General features: G+C 41.9%; 1 protein-coding gene across 1 annotated transcript in view; it reads right to left on the bottom strand.

Annotated features, from left to right (window-relative positions):
• Window positions 1–16,585, bottom strand: part of LOC126151430 (uncharacterized) — a 428,037-nt gene that overhangs the window by 84,157 nt on the left and 327,295 nt on the right. Inside the window, exon 12 of the mRNA XM_049915941.1 lies at window positions 14,862–16,278. Within this exon, the coding sequence (XP_049771898.1) occupies window positions 14,862–16,278 (1,417 nt within the window). The remainder of the gene's footprint in view (window positions 1–14,861; window positions 16,279–16,585) is intronic.

Below are 16,585 nucleotides of genomic sequence, written 5' to 3'. Positions count from 1 at the left end.
ACACGGTCGTCATAAACTTTGAATTTACAAATGGAAGCATTTCCTACTTCGGTAGACATATGAAGAGAATCTAATTATACCTCTTTATCAACTCGTTGTTAACACACACCAGTAAAAAAGCACATAATAAAGCCAACTTGTTGAATCAAATAACTTACAGAAAGTTACACGATCGGCATAAACTGTGAATTTATAAATGGAAGCATTTCCTACTTCGGTAGACATATGAATAGATTCTAGTTATACCTCTTTATCAACTCGTTAACAAAGACAAGTAAAAAACACATAATGAAGCCACAAGGTAGAGTCGTGGCTCGAAAACTTACAAACTCAGTATTAAAAACATTGTCGATTTTCGCTACACGTTCGAACGATGGACTCATACAGAGGAGATATTCAGATACATGGAATATACCACAACAATAACTTCACATATATTTTTACCAATTGCCGCGAAAGCCATGTGATGCCGAGCGGTCACTATTTCATAATCTTCGACTGGCACATTTTGGGCGCCGTATGGATGTATATGATGTCAGCACACCGTTTTCTCAGCCATTATCTGCTTTCCAGATCTGGGAATCGCTTATTCTCATTCAAGTAGCTATACTTTTGCCATCACGAGTATGGGTGAACAGTGTTCCGTAACAAGAAATAATCCCTGGGAACACCGGTAACTGGACCCTAGGCATACGCTTGGCAGTTAGACATTTTGAGTAGTCAACCATGGAAGCAATCACCAGTACAAATTTTAAAACGAAAACACGATTCTTCTATAGATCGTAAATGCAATGGTCCCCAAAGGTGCAGAATACGATAAAGTTTTTAAACATAATTTAATTTAGAAAGCAGACGAAATTTGAGAATATCATGTACATAAAACATGGAACTAACCTCAAGGATAGTGCAGTGAGCACCTTCAAACAAAAATAGTTCATGGTACCTATTTAACTGCGCCGTCGATGTGTAGAGGTCAGATATTACAAAGCACTCACGTGACGTGGTATTGTTAGTAATATATTGATTAATTACTTCTACTGAAATAATCATATATGAGAAGTAGAGGTCGACATCAAATAAATCTTTGAGAAACATCTTGAATGTTATTAGTAGTAGCAATTTGTTGCAGATAGGTATTCGCTAATAATGGACAGAATCTAGACGAAAATAAAGTCAGTTCCTCAAGAAAGTGTACGCCGTTTTCTGTATGAAATAAACTATGACTTTCTAAACATATCTTTACACGAAAGTACATGTTACTATTAACTGCACAGTTATCTAATAATTAATCAAATCGCCGCCATTGTACAGCTTGGTAACTTAGCCCTCTCTCTGGTAAATCATCCTCATTTCAATTCTCTAAATATCGTTTGACCTGCTTCGCAACGAATGTCTTTGACTTTATCAGAGTTTTAGCAGCACCTCCATGTGAAATCTTTAGTCCCTTTGGATGATTTACAAGGAACACTGCCTCGTGACGCTTTAGATACTTTGCACTCATTTTCAAATGCAACCGACAAAACAAAACATTCAACTCTCACACTGTTTATCTATACACTGTGCAAGAGCGTATTCATTACAGATTCGAGACCACTACCAGAGATATCGCTGCGACCGTTACATTTAAAATTATGGCGTACACATTCTTTCGGATCGGACTGTACGTCGAATTACAAACTTCTGCTCTTCGTACGTATTTCCAGTATTGATCCTGTGGTATGAATTTTGATTTAGAAGAGAGGTGTATCACTGAAGACCGGTTCTATCAAGGAATAATCATATACAGAGGGGATTCAGTTACTATTTCGAATTCTTTTAACAGACATCTCCAACATGTCATTGAATTCAAAGCAAAAATAATGCGACATCACCCTTCTGGGGGTTGATAATTTTAGTGTGGCTTAATGAATTAACGCAAAATGTGACACTATATGACGTTACAGAATGAAAGTAGGGAAAGGACGCCCGATCCTTCAATTTAGGCATCATTTACGTATGACTACATTCCCATCGCAAATGGAGAGTACTTCAAGCGCCTAAGCAACTCTGTAACATGCGCCTGCCAAACGCAAACCTTACATCAAGAACAGAAACTAAAATCTGTATCAAACGTCATTCAAACTTTCTTGAAAGCTGCAGCATTTTCGCATTGTTTCTGAAAGTGGCTATAATAGTAACTACAGCACATCACATGCACTACATCTTGCCAGAAGCTGTTTGAAGTATACATGCGAATTACTTGAGCAACTGGGAAGCAGTACCACAGCAAAAGCACTAAAAATTTCTATTCGATAATCAGACATATGGCTCAATGTGGCGCAGATCGATGATATATGCCATGCACTGAGTGGTATTCGTAACGACAAACTTCGATAAACTTTTAAAACTGAGCAGACTTAATCTGGGTACTCGCTAATACGACGTTTTGAAGAGCAGTTCTGCGTGTCCGTGAGTACCGCATCCACATGAGGCCACGTGGTTGGAAGTGACACGGAGGCCGGTTGACATTATACGGTATTCATGGTGCTTTTCGTGGAGTCTGTATAGCGACGTTCTGTAATGAATTTCTGCTAGCAATAGCGAAAACAGTGTTCACAAACCATAGAGGAGGTATACTTGGAAAAGGCCCAGAGATTCGGAAAGAATCACCCTGGACTACGTCATGGTCAGATAGATATTTCGGAACCAGATATACATTCTGATCGTAATTTAGTAATAATGAACAGTAGCTGAAGTTTAAGTGAGTCGTCCGAAAGAATCAATGTGCAAAGACGTCGTATAATGAAGTACTGAAGAATGATGAGCTACGTTTGATGATCTCTGAAACTGCGGTAACGAATACCATAAAAGTCAGTTCAGTTGAAGAGTAATAGACATTTCTGAACAGGACAATCACCTTAGCTGGACATAGGAACAAGAAAGGTAACCACCAGGATAACTTTGTTAACACAAAAGCAATTTATTGACGAAAGTAGAAAGTACACAAATATCAGGGGCCGGCCGTGGTGGCCGAGCGGTTCTAGGCGCTTCAGTCCGGAACCGTGAGACTGATACGGTCGCAGGTTCGAATCCTGCCTCGGGCATGGATGTGCGTGATGTGCTTAGGTTAGTTAGGTTTAAGTAGTTCTAAGTTCTAGGGGACTGATGACCTCAGATGTTAAGTCCCATAGTGCTCAGAGCCATTTGAACCATTTTTTTGAAATGTTCAGGGAAATTCACTTAGGTATGAAACAATTAGGAAGTGCAGAGAAACCAAGGTGAAATGACTCTAGGAAATATGTGACGAAACGATAAAAGGATTTATTCAACGTATAGAAATGTCAAATCCACGGTGAAATAATTACAAGAAAGGGTGATGGCATTAAGAGGGCAGTGGGAATTCCACTGACGGCGCAGAGCTGAGAGCGTGTAGATGGACAAATTGCCAAATGCCGACCCAAGTAGGAGTGTAGCATATATGAGACAGAAGATCTACTTTCAAACATTCGCAAAAAGATCATACATGTAATTCCCAAAACAGCAAGGATAAAGAAGTAAGAGGCCCCTTGTACAATCAGCTTAATGATTCATGCAACCAGATTACTGCAAGAGTAATATACATAAGACTGATAAAGAAAATTGAGAATCTGTTAGATGAAGACCAGTTTGGTTTTTGGAAAGGTGAAGGCACCAGAGAGGCACTTTGACGTTGCGGTTTATAATGGAGACTGAAGAAAAATCAAGACACGTTCATTGGATTTGTCGACTAGGAAAAAGCGCTCGACGATGTCATATGGTGCAAGATGTTCGAAATTCTGAGCAGTGTAGAATATAGAATATGTACAAGAACCGAGAGGGAACTGTGTGACTGCCGGCCATGGTGGCCGAGCGGTTCTAGGCGCTTCAGTCCGCTCTACTGCTGCGGTCGCAGGTTTGAATCCTGCCTCTGCATTGATGTGTGTGATGTCCTTAGGTTAGTTAGGTTTAAGTAGTTCTAAGTTGTAGGGGACTGATGACCTCAGATGTTAAGTACTATAGTGCTCAGAGCCATTTGAACCATTTTTGTAACTGTGACACTGGAAAACTAAGAACAAAGTGCTCGGATTAAAATGGGTGGAAGGCAGGCATGTAGTGTTTCGCCTCTATGGTTCAATATATACAACGAAGAAGCAATTAGGGAAATAAAAGAAAGGTTCATGAGTGCGATTGAAAATCAGAGTGAAAAGATATCAGTGATAAGATACACTGATGACTTTACTTTCCTCAGTGGAAGTTAAGAAGAATTGCACGATGTGTTGAATGAAGAGTTACAGTATCTTTTGGATGAAATGAACAATGTAATGACTACAAAATCAGGAATGAGAGTAAATCGAAGAAAAATGAAATTAAATAGTAGTGGCAGAAATGATAATATGAATACACTGAAGAAAAACAGTGAGGGCCACCATGTCAACGAAGTTAAGGAACGATACTACATTGGTAGAAAAATAATACACAACGGATGAAAGAAGGAGGATATAAAAAGAACACAGGCAAAGAGGGCGTTCCTAGGCAAGGATAGTCTGCTAGTATCGGCCTTAATCTGAAGAAAAAATTTCTGAGAATGTATGTTTTAAAACTACATTGTATGGCAGTGATTACGGACTGTGAGGAAACCTAAAAAAAAGAGAATCTAAGAGCTCGAGATGTGGTTATATAGAATTTTGTAAATTATGTGGACTGGTTTGATAAGGAATTAAAAGGTTCTCCGCAAAACGGCGAGGAAAGGAATATACTGAAAACAATGACGAGAAGGAGAGACAGAATGATGGGACATACATACAGATACGTAAAGGATCTAGAGGGAGCAGTAGAGAATAAAATCTTTAGGAGAAGACAGAGACTGGAATAGATCCAACAAATAGGTTGAAGCCATAGCGTACAACTGCTGCTCTGAGATGAAGAGGCTAGTGCAAGAGAGGAATTCCTAGTGGGCCGCATCGAACTAGTGAGAAGACAAAAATAGAAAATCAAGAGTGCACCATTAACAATGCTTTATCGTTACCAGGAATGTACAATATAAAATGGAAACTGATATGTGTACAAACTATGGTATGATTACCTCTCGTAACACTTGAAATGTGAATGTAGGCTATGTGACTGCATAGCCTCGCGGACGTTCCCACATTTGGAACATGATCGCATAATGACTTAGTATTCTACAAAGTCGAGGCGATGTGTTACAACAGCGACTAACCCAGGTAACACCTTGGTGGCGAAAACGTTATGCAACGGCTCTCTATTGCGCATTCCAGCCACGTGGTTATAACGGTCTCTCACTAGGTGACCAGAACACAAAGACGATAATACACTGTTAATAGTTGTGACAACAACCACCAGTATCGATCGTGCACCGTGTTATTGGAAAACTCTGTTCTGAAATGGTCGAAAACCCACGGAAGATCGGTACTCAAGGAAACGAATTGTGTTTCAGACGGACAAAAAAAGTCAGTTTGCGATTTAGTTCATCAGTCGTAGTAAGTAATCACTGAGCGCAAACATCAAATTTATAAAGGAACAGGAATTCTCATAGCACAGAAATTTTCATCCCACTTGAAACAGGAAAGGCTTAGAAATCCGTTAGGACAGTAGCTTCGGAAAGAGCCGTAAGAGAAATGGGTGCTTTACTTTCTTATTTGTGCCAAACGTCTTTTGCGTCTTAACAGTGTAAAGCTGCAACACTAACGCTAAAGGAACGTTGGAAATAATATAGAAGGTTCTTTTAAATGAACATACCGCCATTTGACTGTATTGTTGTGGTGATTGTCACTAAGTCTGAAAAGCTTATCAGCTTATTGCAGTGGAGGGTGTGCTGAGAAATAACTGTTACGAAACGAATTCTACACGTTACGCCGTTTCCGAGTTATTTAGCATTGAAGTTAGCCTGTCAGGTCGTTGCGCGCGAAAAGTAAAGCACTAACAGTAATTAAAATGCAATAATGCATCCTTTGGTCCGTGTGTTACTACTTGTTCAAATGCTTATTATCAGTTAAAATGTGCCATTTTGGAAGTGATATAGTTAAGCTAGGCGAGCAAAAGCTACACTTGTTCAATATTAGGAAATCAAAAGAACAAGTCTGGTGACACCTTCTCTGGAAAGCTCCTTCTACTTGCACGCACGATGACCTGATTGGCTACCTACAATGCTAATTAATTCGGTAACGACGCTAGGTATTGAACTTTTTTCTCAACAATTATGTCTGAGCACAACCTTCGCTGCAACACACTTACAGCCTTTTCAGACTGTTACTGACTACCCTGTGTAATCAAGAATGTTGGTTCAAATGGCTCTGAGCACTATGAGACTCAACATCTTAGGTCATAAGTCCCCTATAACTTAGAACTACTTAAACCTAACTAACCTAAGGACATCACACACACCCATGCCCGAGTTAGGATTCGAACCTGCGACCGTAGCAGTCCCGCGGTTCCGGACTGCAGCGCCAGAACCGCGGCCGGCATCAAGAATGTTCTTAGCCTGTTTTAGGGCGAAGTTAAGATAATGTGGAAGTGAGGGCTGCACACAGGATGTGTTCCCTTACTCACTTTAATAATCTTTATTGAAGCATACCTGTTTCTCTTTTTTAAACTAAATGTTTAGCATCCCGTGGTGACCCTAACATTTAGTTTGTATGCTCGTCAATGTTGCATTTCAGTGTTATTACCTACTGCAAAGTGTTGTGTTGCTACAGAGTGTAATTCGGTTGGTCACTTGGCTTAGACATTTTTTGACAAGTAGTCACATGCCAAGGACAGCTCACACATAGCACAACGTCTTTATGTTGCACGTTTACGAAAGTATTTATCAGTGTACGGCGAAGCTCGCAGAGAATGAAATGGTCGTTCACCATAGGGATAAAATATTTCGTGATGGCTGACTTCATTTTCTTTTATCCGGAGCAAAATTATTATTATCGAATTCGGTTATTTCAGATGTGCATTTCTTCTTCTGTATTCCGCATGAAAGACTCTTACTTGCATCTGAATCTGGTACCATGAGAACGTTTAAATTAGAAAGCTTATCTTCCTCTAGCGGCATCTAAGATCGAAAATCTCGTGCTATCGTAAACGCAATGATACATATTCTTTTTATGTGTTATTAAAGTCTGTTTCTGAGGCTCTCATCTTTTTTTTACTCATTTGGGGGAAAGTTCAGGCTCGTATGATTTCGTCAGTCATCTCATACCTCATATGTGGTCAGCATCTCGGTGGATTCAGCATGTGGAACCTAATCTAGCGTACAGATCCTCGGCGGTTTGCTATGCTGTTCACATCGGCAATGACAGAAATAAAAATAAAGAAGTATGCAAATTTAATGCAGCTAGCACTTATACGGTCATTGCACAAAAATATCTGAAAGATCCAACCGGACCTTTCGTTGAAGCATCGTGTGGAAAAACAGATCTGACTTCTCGGTTGAAGCGAGAAAAATATAAACAATTAATCGAGCCGAGAAAACCTGAGATTCACAAGAAAGCAATTCACACAAACATAAGATGGAACTCTTCAATCTCTAAACAGATTACGTATTCAGATGTTATGGAAATATACATTGATGAACGAAAACATTATGCTCACTTCCTACTGTCAGATTTGACTGTCACTTGGCGTCGTTACGGCCAGGTAATGCGACAGTGAAAATATATCGTATAAGCACATAGGACATAAGACCACTCTTATTTCGCGAGTTCGAATCCTGCCTCGGGCATGGATGTGTGTGATGTCCTTAGGTTAGTTAGGTTTAAGTAGTTCTATGTTCTAGGGGACTGATGACCTCAGATGTTAAGTGCAACAGTGCTCAGAGCCATTTGACCCATTTTTTTATTTCGTGAACGGTTTCAGATATCAGAAATAGGTTTTCAGCAAATGATAGTATGCTAACGGGCATGTACTTTGGTATGTGATAAAAAGTCTTTTCCATCAAGATATTGATGTATACATTTTTAAAACAGCTTGGTATATCCTTTAAAGGCACTCGAAAGCGCTTGAAAAGACGAGTACAGTGATTTAATGTATGTTAATGTCGAGGTTGATATTCTTCGCAAACGAATGTGAGAAATATTCTAAAACTGAAATGCCAGTCGACCGGGACCACTACTGCATTGTAAACACTCTCATGCCAGGTTACGCCGTTGAATCGAGTCTCTCGACTGTATACTTGCCTGCACTGCAGAACTAGCAGGAACTGAGCCGTCTACAGACAGGTCATTTCTGCTACAATAGACATACAACTTCTATACTGGGAATGGTGCCACGACCCGTTTTGCCAAGGAATGTGGAACCAGCCAGACGAGTATCATTCGCATTGACGCATGTTCCATCTGCCACTACATCAGGTGATTTCGACAGATGTATTGAATTTTATTGGCTGCTCTACAGCGCTTGGAAAACGGCACAGAGTTTTTTTCAGAATACGTACTTTACTGACGAAGCAACGTTCTTGAACCACGGCAAGGAAACGTAACACACACTACTGGGCAGCTGAAAAGCCACCTTGGCTCCTTCATGTACGCTAACAACCGTGAAGCGAAAACCTATCGTCCGGCATCAGAAGAAATCCTATTGTAGGGCCTTACTTCATCCCTAGGACGTTAAATGGAAATACGTATGCACATTTTCCTACGAACTTTCCATCTGTTCTTCTGGTAGAGGTACCACTGGATAAGCGACTGTGCATGTGGTTCCAACAAGAGGCGGCTCATCTCACTCTTCCCGTCTAGCAAAGCAAACACTGAATAAAAAATTTCTTGGCCGCTGGGTAGAACGGAATGCTGCAGTACAATGGTCTCTCGATTTGAATCACCCTTGATTTCTATGGAGAGCATTCAGCAATTACGAAGCCCCTTCTTCATCCCACTTCCCAAGACGATATACGCCGCAGAATCACCACAGCGACCAACAGCATATCATCCAATGTTCTTTCATCTGTTAGTTTACCTCTATAACGGCGACAGAAAATATGCCTTGAAGTCGATGGTAAACAATCCCACCACATACTTACGTAAAGTGGAAAACGGGTTTCGTCAAGAAAAGTACTTATCTTGTGGGCGACGTGCTTTCAGTCATTATGAATAAAGTGTAGTAGTTTAAGTCCATTCCTTCTAATTACAATTTCGACTACTATTAATGGACACATTTGCCCGAAAGCATTAAGAAGTATTCAGGCGCCTCCACACAAAGACAGGCCAGGTATTTTTTTTTCGAATCTAAGGAAATTAATACAGTTGTTTCCGATTCTCCTGAAATGGGGTGCTGTGGCCGAGTGGTTTTAGGAGCTTCAGTCTGGAACCGCACTGCTGCTATGGTCGCAGGCTCGAATCCTGCCTCGGGCATGGATGTGTGTGATATCCTTAGGTTTGTTAGGTTTAAGTAGTTCTAAGTTGAGGGGACTGATGACCTCAGCTTAGAGCCATTTGAACCATTTGAGCTAAGCTCCATCTGATATGCCCGAAGCTAGCATTGCCGTAGTTCCAAATACAAAAACTCGTGGCTCACCCTGTATCTACGTCGTAGAGGAAATGAGGTTTATCTTAGCAGCGTAGTCCTGTCTTGTTACATGTAACGACGAAGCCTCGCATGATAGCTTTGCTTGACGGTGTTTACAGACTCTGGCCACATTGCTTTCCAGTTTTCATTTCTCGGCTTCTTTTGCGAAGAGCTTCAATATCAACATTAACATGTATTATACCACTGTACTCATCCTATTTCAAACTGGAACTTTCTTCATTATCTTGATGGATACAGAAGTACATTCCCCTTAGCATACTATCATTTACCGAAAACCTCAGGGCCGATGACCTCAGCAGTTTGATCCCATAAGACCTTACGACAAATTACTACTGTAAGTAGGCTGTTTATGTTTTCTTTATGTAAGTAGGCTGTTTATGTTTTCTTATTGGCAACGTTACGTAGCGCTCTGTATGAAAATCACTGGCTGTGCTGTGTGAAGCCTGTGGATAGTTTGCATTGTTGTCTGCCATTGTAGTGTTGGGCAGCGGCAGCTGGATGTGAACAGCGCGTAGCGTTGCGCAGTTGGAGGTGAGCCGCCGGCAGTGGTGGATGTGGGGAGAGAGATGGAGGAGTTTTGAAATTTGCCATGAACTGCTATATATATATATATTATGACTATTAAGGTAAATACATTGTTTGTTCTCTATTAATATCTTTCATTTGCTAACTATCCCTATCAGTAGTTAGTGCCTTCTGTAGTTTGAATCTTTTATTTAGCTGGCAATAGTGGCGCTCGCTGTATTGCAGTAGTTCGAGTAATGAAGATTTTTGTGAGGTAAGTTATTTGTGAAAGGTATAGTTTAATGTTAGTCAGGGCCATTCTTTTGTAGGGATTTTTGAAAGTCAGATTGCGTTGCGCTAAATAATATTGTGTGTCAGGTTAAGCACAGTCGTGTATAAATTGTTCTAAGGGGACGTTTCATATGTCGACCCTTAGCCTAGGATACCTCACTGGAATCTTCTGATTTTTTCTTGTAGTTTGTGTATTTAGTGTAGCTTTTGTTTACTGCTAGCGCGTAATTATAGAGAGAATTTCCTTGGTAGTTGTGGTTTTTCATTGTTGCACAGTAAAACAGTTGTGGCATGCATGTAGATTTGCACCAAGTATTTCGCAGCTGCGCTTGCAATTAACTAGATATTATTTTCAGTTCTATGTTAATGTGTTCTCTTATTTTTGCTCTTCAAATTGTGCTTTTCTGTGTTATCGTGTGAAATATTGTGACAATAATGGCGTGTAAAAAACGTAACACTAGGCTCCAAAGTAAACTGAGAAATGACAGTGAAGACGAAAGTAGTGTGTTAGCGCCACCATGTAATGAATTAACTAATGTTCAACATAGTAATTTGGTAATTGTGCATAGGGAAATGGAGCGGGCGGCAAACAATGGCGTAGGCAGTGAAACAATTAGTGAACAGGGAAGCATTATCGATCGATCGGTCGGCAGCAGCTCGCCTGAGGAATCCGAAATGACAGGACACAATCTTGCAAATACTGTAGATTCAGGTTTTGCGTGCTCACCCTTTTCTCAAATAAGTCAAGACACATTTGCTGCTATTCGGCAACGCATTTGAACCGGCAATATTCGCAGTTTGAATAACCTTTCACAAATAACTTACCTCACAAAAATCTTCATTACTCGAACTACTGCAATACAGCGAGCGCCACTATTGCCAGCTAAATAAAAGATTCAAACTACAGAAGGCACTAACTACTGATAGGGATAGTTAGCAAATGAAAGATATTAATAGAGAACAAACAATGTATTTACCTTAATAGTCATAATATATATATAGCAGTTCATGACAAATTTCAAAACTCCGCCATCTCTCTCCCCACATCCACCACTGCTGGCGGCTCACCTCCAACTGCGCAACGCTACGCGCTGTTCACATCCAGCTGCCGCTACCCAACACTACAATGGCAGACAACAATGCAAACTATCCACAGGCTTCACACAGCACAGCCAGTGATTTTCATACAGAGCGCTACGTAACGTTGCCAATAAGAAAATATAAACAGCCTACTTACATAAAGAAAACATAAACAGCCTACTTACACTACAATACCGAAAACCTCGTTACAATACCAGGAACCGTTGACGAAATAAAAACATTAGTCTTATGTGACTCACAGAGAAGAGAAGATACTGGTTAACATGGCGTAATCAGCTGAAAAAGAGACTTCGACAAAGGCCAGAATGCTTTGGCACGGCGGCTGAGAACTAGCATCTTGCAACGGCGAAGCTGGTCGTTGTTCGCGTGCTACACACGTGATCATCTGTGAAAAGTGTTTGAAGGACGTGGAACCATATGAAGGGCGAAAGCTTGCCCTCGAAGGCTTGCCCCTCACTATAACGCATGATGGGCGGCGATTTGTGGCAGATCTGACTACAGGACAACAGAAACAAGTATTTCGGAACGCACCATTCAGCGCACTTTGTTGACCCAACGTCAATGTCAACTACGATTGCCGTGGGGACGGGATCATCGAAACTGGACACTGGATCAATGCAATAGCAATGTCTAACATAACAGTCGCGACACCCCGTCTCCTTTTTGTTACTTCCAGCGACAGCAGCGACTCAAGCGGTCAGCAAGTGACACTTCTGAATATGATATTGTGTGAATGCGAATACTAATGATTATATTGATTTGTAACATAGTTTTTACAATAGGGAGTGAATGTACTTCCATAAAAATCGACAGCAACTAAAAAATTACACCACATTTGTGGTTATTTAGTTTCATTAGGCCCCTGGGAGAAGCGAAACGTTGACTTACAGGAGATTTTATTTACGATTCCCTTATAATATACAGACGTTTACTGACTAATGCAGCTTTCCTTTATAAACAAAACATTGCTAGCCAACACCAGAAGACCTGACCTTTTACAGAGAGACGCCGTATATCTATCCAATAAAGCAGAGTTTTGTTCACTACAATTTCATCCAAATCACTGAGTGTGCAACCTATATCGAATGTGATACCTACATTAGTTAACGTATCAAAAAAGCCACCACAACTGTAGCTTGAGGGAAAACCACACAGACGTGATAGCAAACCGTCAAAAGCAGTAAATCTGTTTCCCAACACAGGAGAAGCTAATTCGACAATTGATGCTAAATCTGAACCACAAACGCCAAGAATCTTCAACAAATTCGCTTTTGAAGTAAAACTACTTACATATCCAAAAATATTCGTGTATTAGAACATAGAGTGAAGAGTAATAAAGGGCGAAACATTGGACTCTATAAAAAATTTTAAGTCTCAAGCAACGTGGCTATCATCATAACAATAAAAATATATGCTTCCGATGCATCAAATTTGTTTATATTCTCTTGCTGGCAGCGAAATAAGCTACAAATATAGATATATTCGAATGTATTTCTTCGTGAATGTATTGTGGCTGTGTCATTAGTGCAATTTGGCTGTTTTTACACATATTTCAGCATAGCTCATACCTCTTGGTAACTTACTAACGTGTGGAACGCAAAAAAATAACAACTGTTCCGTTAATTAAGTAGAAAATAATTACGAACAAATCTTATCCTAACGACGCATGGGACCTTCTGCTTTCTCACCACTTGCAGCGCTGGTGTCACTCCAGCTGTAGAACGGTAACAACTTTCGCACCAGAGTATCTTACGACTGTATTTATTGGACTTTGGTAGTGGTTTCTTGTGACACAATGTCGATTGTCTTGATATGAGCTATCGCCATCGAGGCGGACGTGTGCTCGAAACATACACCGTGCTACGATCACAGGCTAGAGGAGAGAGTATTATGCTTCCACAGGACCTGTGTTAGTAATCTAATGCACCATGGCAGCTGTGGATTTCGTGGACATTACTGGGGACCACCTTCATCGCTTCATGCTTGGTGTCTTCCTTGTTGACGATGTCACCTTCCACGCTGACCAAATTCACTTGAGCTGAAGCTGATCTCTAACCAGCCTCCGGCCATCTTACTTTCGGTCTCACGCGATTTCCCTAAATCGCTTCAGGCAAATGCCGAGATGATCCTTTGAAAGGGCACGGCCGACTTCCTTCCCCATCTGATTGGACCGATGACCTCGCTGTTTTGTCCTCCCCCCCAGAATCAACCAATCAACCAATATGAAGCTGGTGAAATATCTGGCACGCTATGGGGCGCCAGTTTCGCACCCACATACCATTGGCCCGCAATTTACCGGGACTGCGTTAACCGTGCGTAAATGTCTTGTTCCACATACCGCCTTAAACCTGTCAAGTCCTTGACGAATTCATGTCATACAGAGTCGTCGGTGTGTTGCATTAGGGAGGCGGACCTACACGCTTAAAACACAAGTTTTAAGAAAATGAAACTCCTACTGCCGTCCTTACGATATTTTTTATTGAGTAGCTAACAGTTTCGGCGCTTCAATATGACATCTTTAGGCCTCAGTTGAAGCTGAAGGGATTATCACGAAATTGCAGTAGTGGTCAACGTAACTGGTTTACGCAGACTGTAACCTTGAATTTAGCACAGCAACCATCACGTGTGATGACTTCACGGTTACAGACAGTTTGCATAAACCAGTTATGTTGGCCACTGATGGAACGTATATATGGTTCGTGATAGCTCCGTCAGCATCAACTGAGGCCTGAAGATGGCGCACTGAAGTACCGAATCTGGTAGCTACAAAATAAAAAAGATCACAAGGACGGTTGTAGGCGTTTCATTTTCTTAGAACAGTGAACAGCCGTGGTCCCCAAGACCTCGAGATAAAAGGATAGAGTTACAAAAACTTTATACACAAGTGGGCACAATGTTTGTGCTCATCAGTGTATACATTTTCTCACCTTTTTCCTTTTTAGAAAGGAAAAGTGAATCTAATATTTATAATAAGTTTCCTGTAATTTACGTCTGTGGTCACAATTTATTTATTTATTTATTTTTTTTTGTTAACGGATTTCCGGTTTCGGTCTATAATGACCATCATCAGATCTGTTTTATAAAAACAAAGTTCTATTGTACTGCAGCCATAGTGGCATCGACAAATGTTAAATGTAACATCAGGACCAGCATCGTCAAATATATATTTATAACTTCGCACGTCGACGCATATAGTGTAGACTTTTAGAGCAAGACAATGCAATAAATGCAGGAGAGATACCTATCAGTTTCGGTCTATAATGACCATGATCAGATCTGTTTTATAGAAACAAAGTTCTACTGTAATGCAGCCATAGTGGCATCGACAAATGTTAAATGAAACATCAGCACCAGAATCGTCAAATATATAACTTCGCACGTCCACGCATATAGTGTAGACTTTATAGAGCAAGACAATGCAATAAATGCAGCAGACATACCTGGTGCGTCCAACTCCGCTGCTGGGCTGTCCGCAGACTCCATCGTGCTGCACTCGGTAACCTCGACAGCCGGTTCCACAACTACCCGGGACTCGCGCTTCGCACTGTGCACTTTAGGTAACACTTCCTGCTCACTGGTCACGTTCACTACGCCACTCAACGGCGACACTACACCCTCCGCTTTCGAGCTGTCACCACACACCACACTCGCGGTCTGCTTCGTCAGCGCACTGCTCTTCGGCGGGACGGGCGGCGTCTGCGACGGCTCGTCCTGGGCAGCCGGGATGCAGAAGTTGGACTGCGACGTCGAGATGGGCCGGTCGTGCTCGCCGCCGTCGCGCTCGTCGAACTCGTCCAGGTACCTCGACGAATCCGCCGAGCTGGAGCGCTTCCTGTAGGCGAAGCTGCCGCGGTGCCGCGCCTCCTCGCCGGGCGTCAGCAGGTGCCGCCGCAGGCTGTCGCCGTTGTAGTGTTGGTGCTGGTGGAACACCTGTTGGTGGTGGACCACCGTCACCGTAGAGCCGCACACCACCCGCTGGCACGAGAAGTCGCACCTCCTGACACACCTCTCCATTTCACCGGTCAGCAGGCTGGGAACGCTCACAGACTTCTCAACCGACGGGCAGTTTAAGGAATTGTGGTCCACCTGCAGTTTCAGTGTCTCTATCTTGTTGCTGGACGAGTTGACACTCGTGATAGGGGACATGGGGAGGTAACCCGGGAAGCTGCCATTCGTCGTACCGCTGACCGCCTCCAAGGTGTTCCCACTTTCTCCCGCACGCCCGTTCTTCGTCGGCTCCATCATCAAGTAATCGTCTTCGACGTCGGGTTTCGCAACTTTTCCTTCACACGTAGCTAGAGAAGCACTGGGATTCACGTTGCTACCGTTCTGACTGTCAGGGTGGTCGGCAATAGTGTCGGGGCACTCGTGACCACATTTCGCACAGAACGTCACCACACCTTCCCCTGAGGAAGTCAAACCATTTCGAATACCATCATCAAGCGCACTGTCACTGGAATTCTGGTCGCCGCTCTGAGCAACCAATGAAACCTTCGACAGGATATCCCGAGAATTCTCGTAGTACTCAAGCGACTGGGCGAAGTCGATGTTCTCGTAATTAGTGGCGTCAAAACTGGGAACCGTACTGTTGCCATCGGTATTGTCTTCTTGACAAACGCCCCCGTCGACGTTGACGTAATTGTTGACATCAGGGTCAGCCTTTGAAGCCTGTTGTTCGGCCGTGGGTAATGCAGCAGGTGCGACTCCATCTTGCGTCGTCGAGTTGACGGCCGCTTCTCGGAGGCGCTTATTCGTCTTTTTAGACTTGTCGACCGTTGCGTAGATCGCTATTTCCCCTCGTTGATTGACGACTGGCATCTTTCCCTGACCGCTGAGTGGTACCCTAGTGATGGGTACCTGCGAAGAAATAAAATTTTATTCTTTAGATGCTATTATCAAATTAAAAGTGGAAATTAATGGCTGAAAAATATCTGAGTTGTGTTTGGATGTGGACACGACAAATAGATTACAGTTCCATTATTTCACAATAGTCTAATACTATACAATATTTTTATGTTCAGATTGGCATTGACAGCAGGATATTACAATAAATGCAAAACATAGTTAACTTATTTGAATTTGTGTGAATACTTTTAAGGAGAAACAAGCGCTTGAATCCACGTATATTTATTCATCTTCCAAAGTTTAGTACACTTATGAATCA

This window comes from Schistocerca cancellata, chromosome 2, assembly GCF_023864275.1.
Source record: "Schistocerca cancellata isolate TAMUIC-IGC-003103 chromosome 2, iqSchCanc2.1, whole genome shotgun sequence".
Taxonomy (NCBI): domain Eukaryota; kingdom Metazoa; phylum Arthropoda; class Insecta; order Orthoptera; family Acrididae; genus Schistocerca; species Schistocerca cancellata.
Note: the sequence above shows the minus strand (reverse complement) of the source record. Positions and strands in the feature narration are given on the sequence as shown.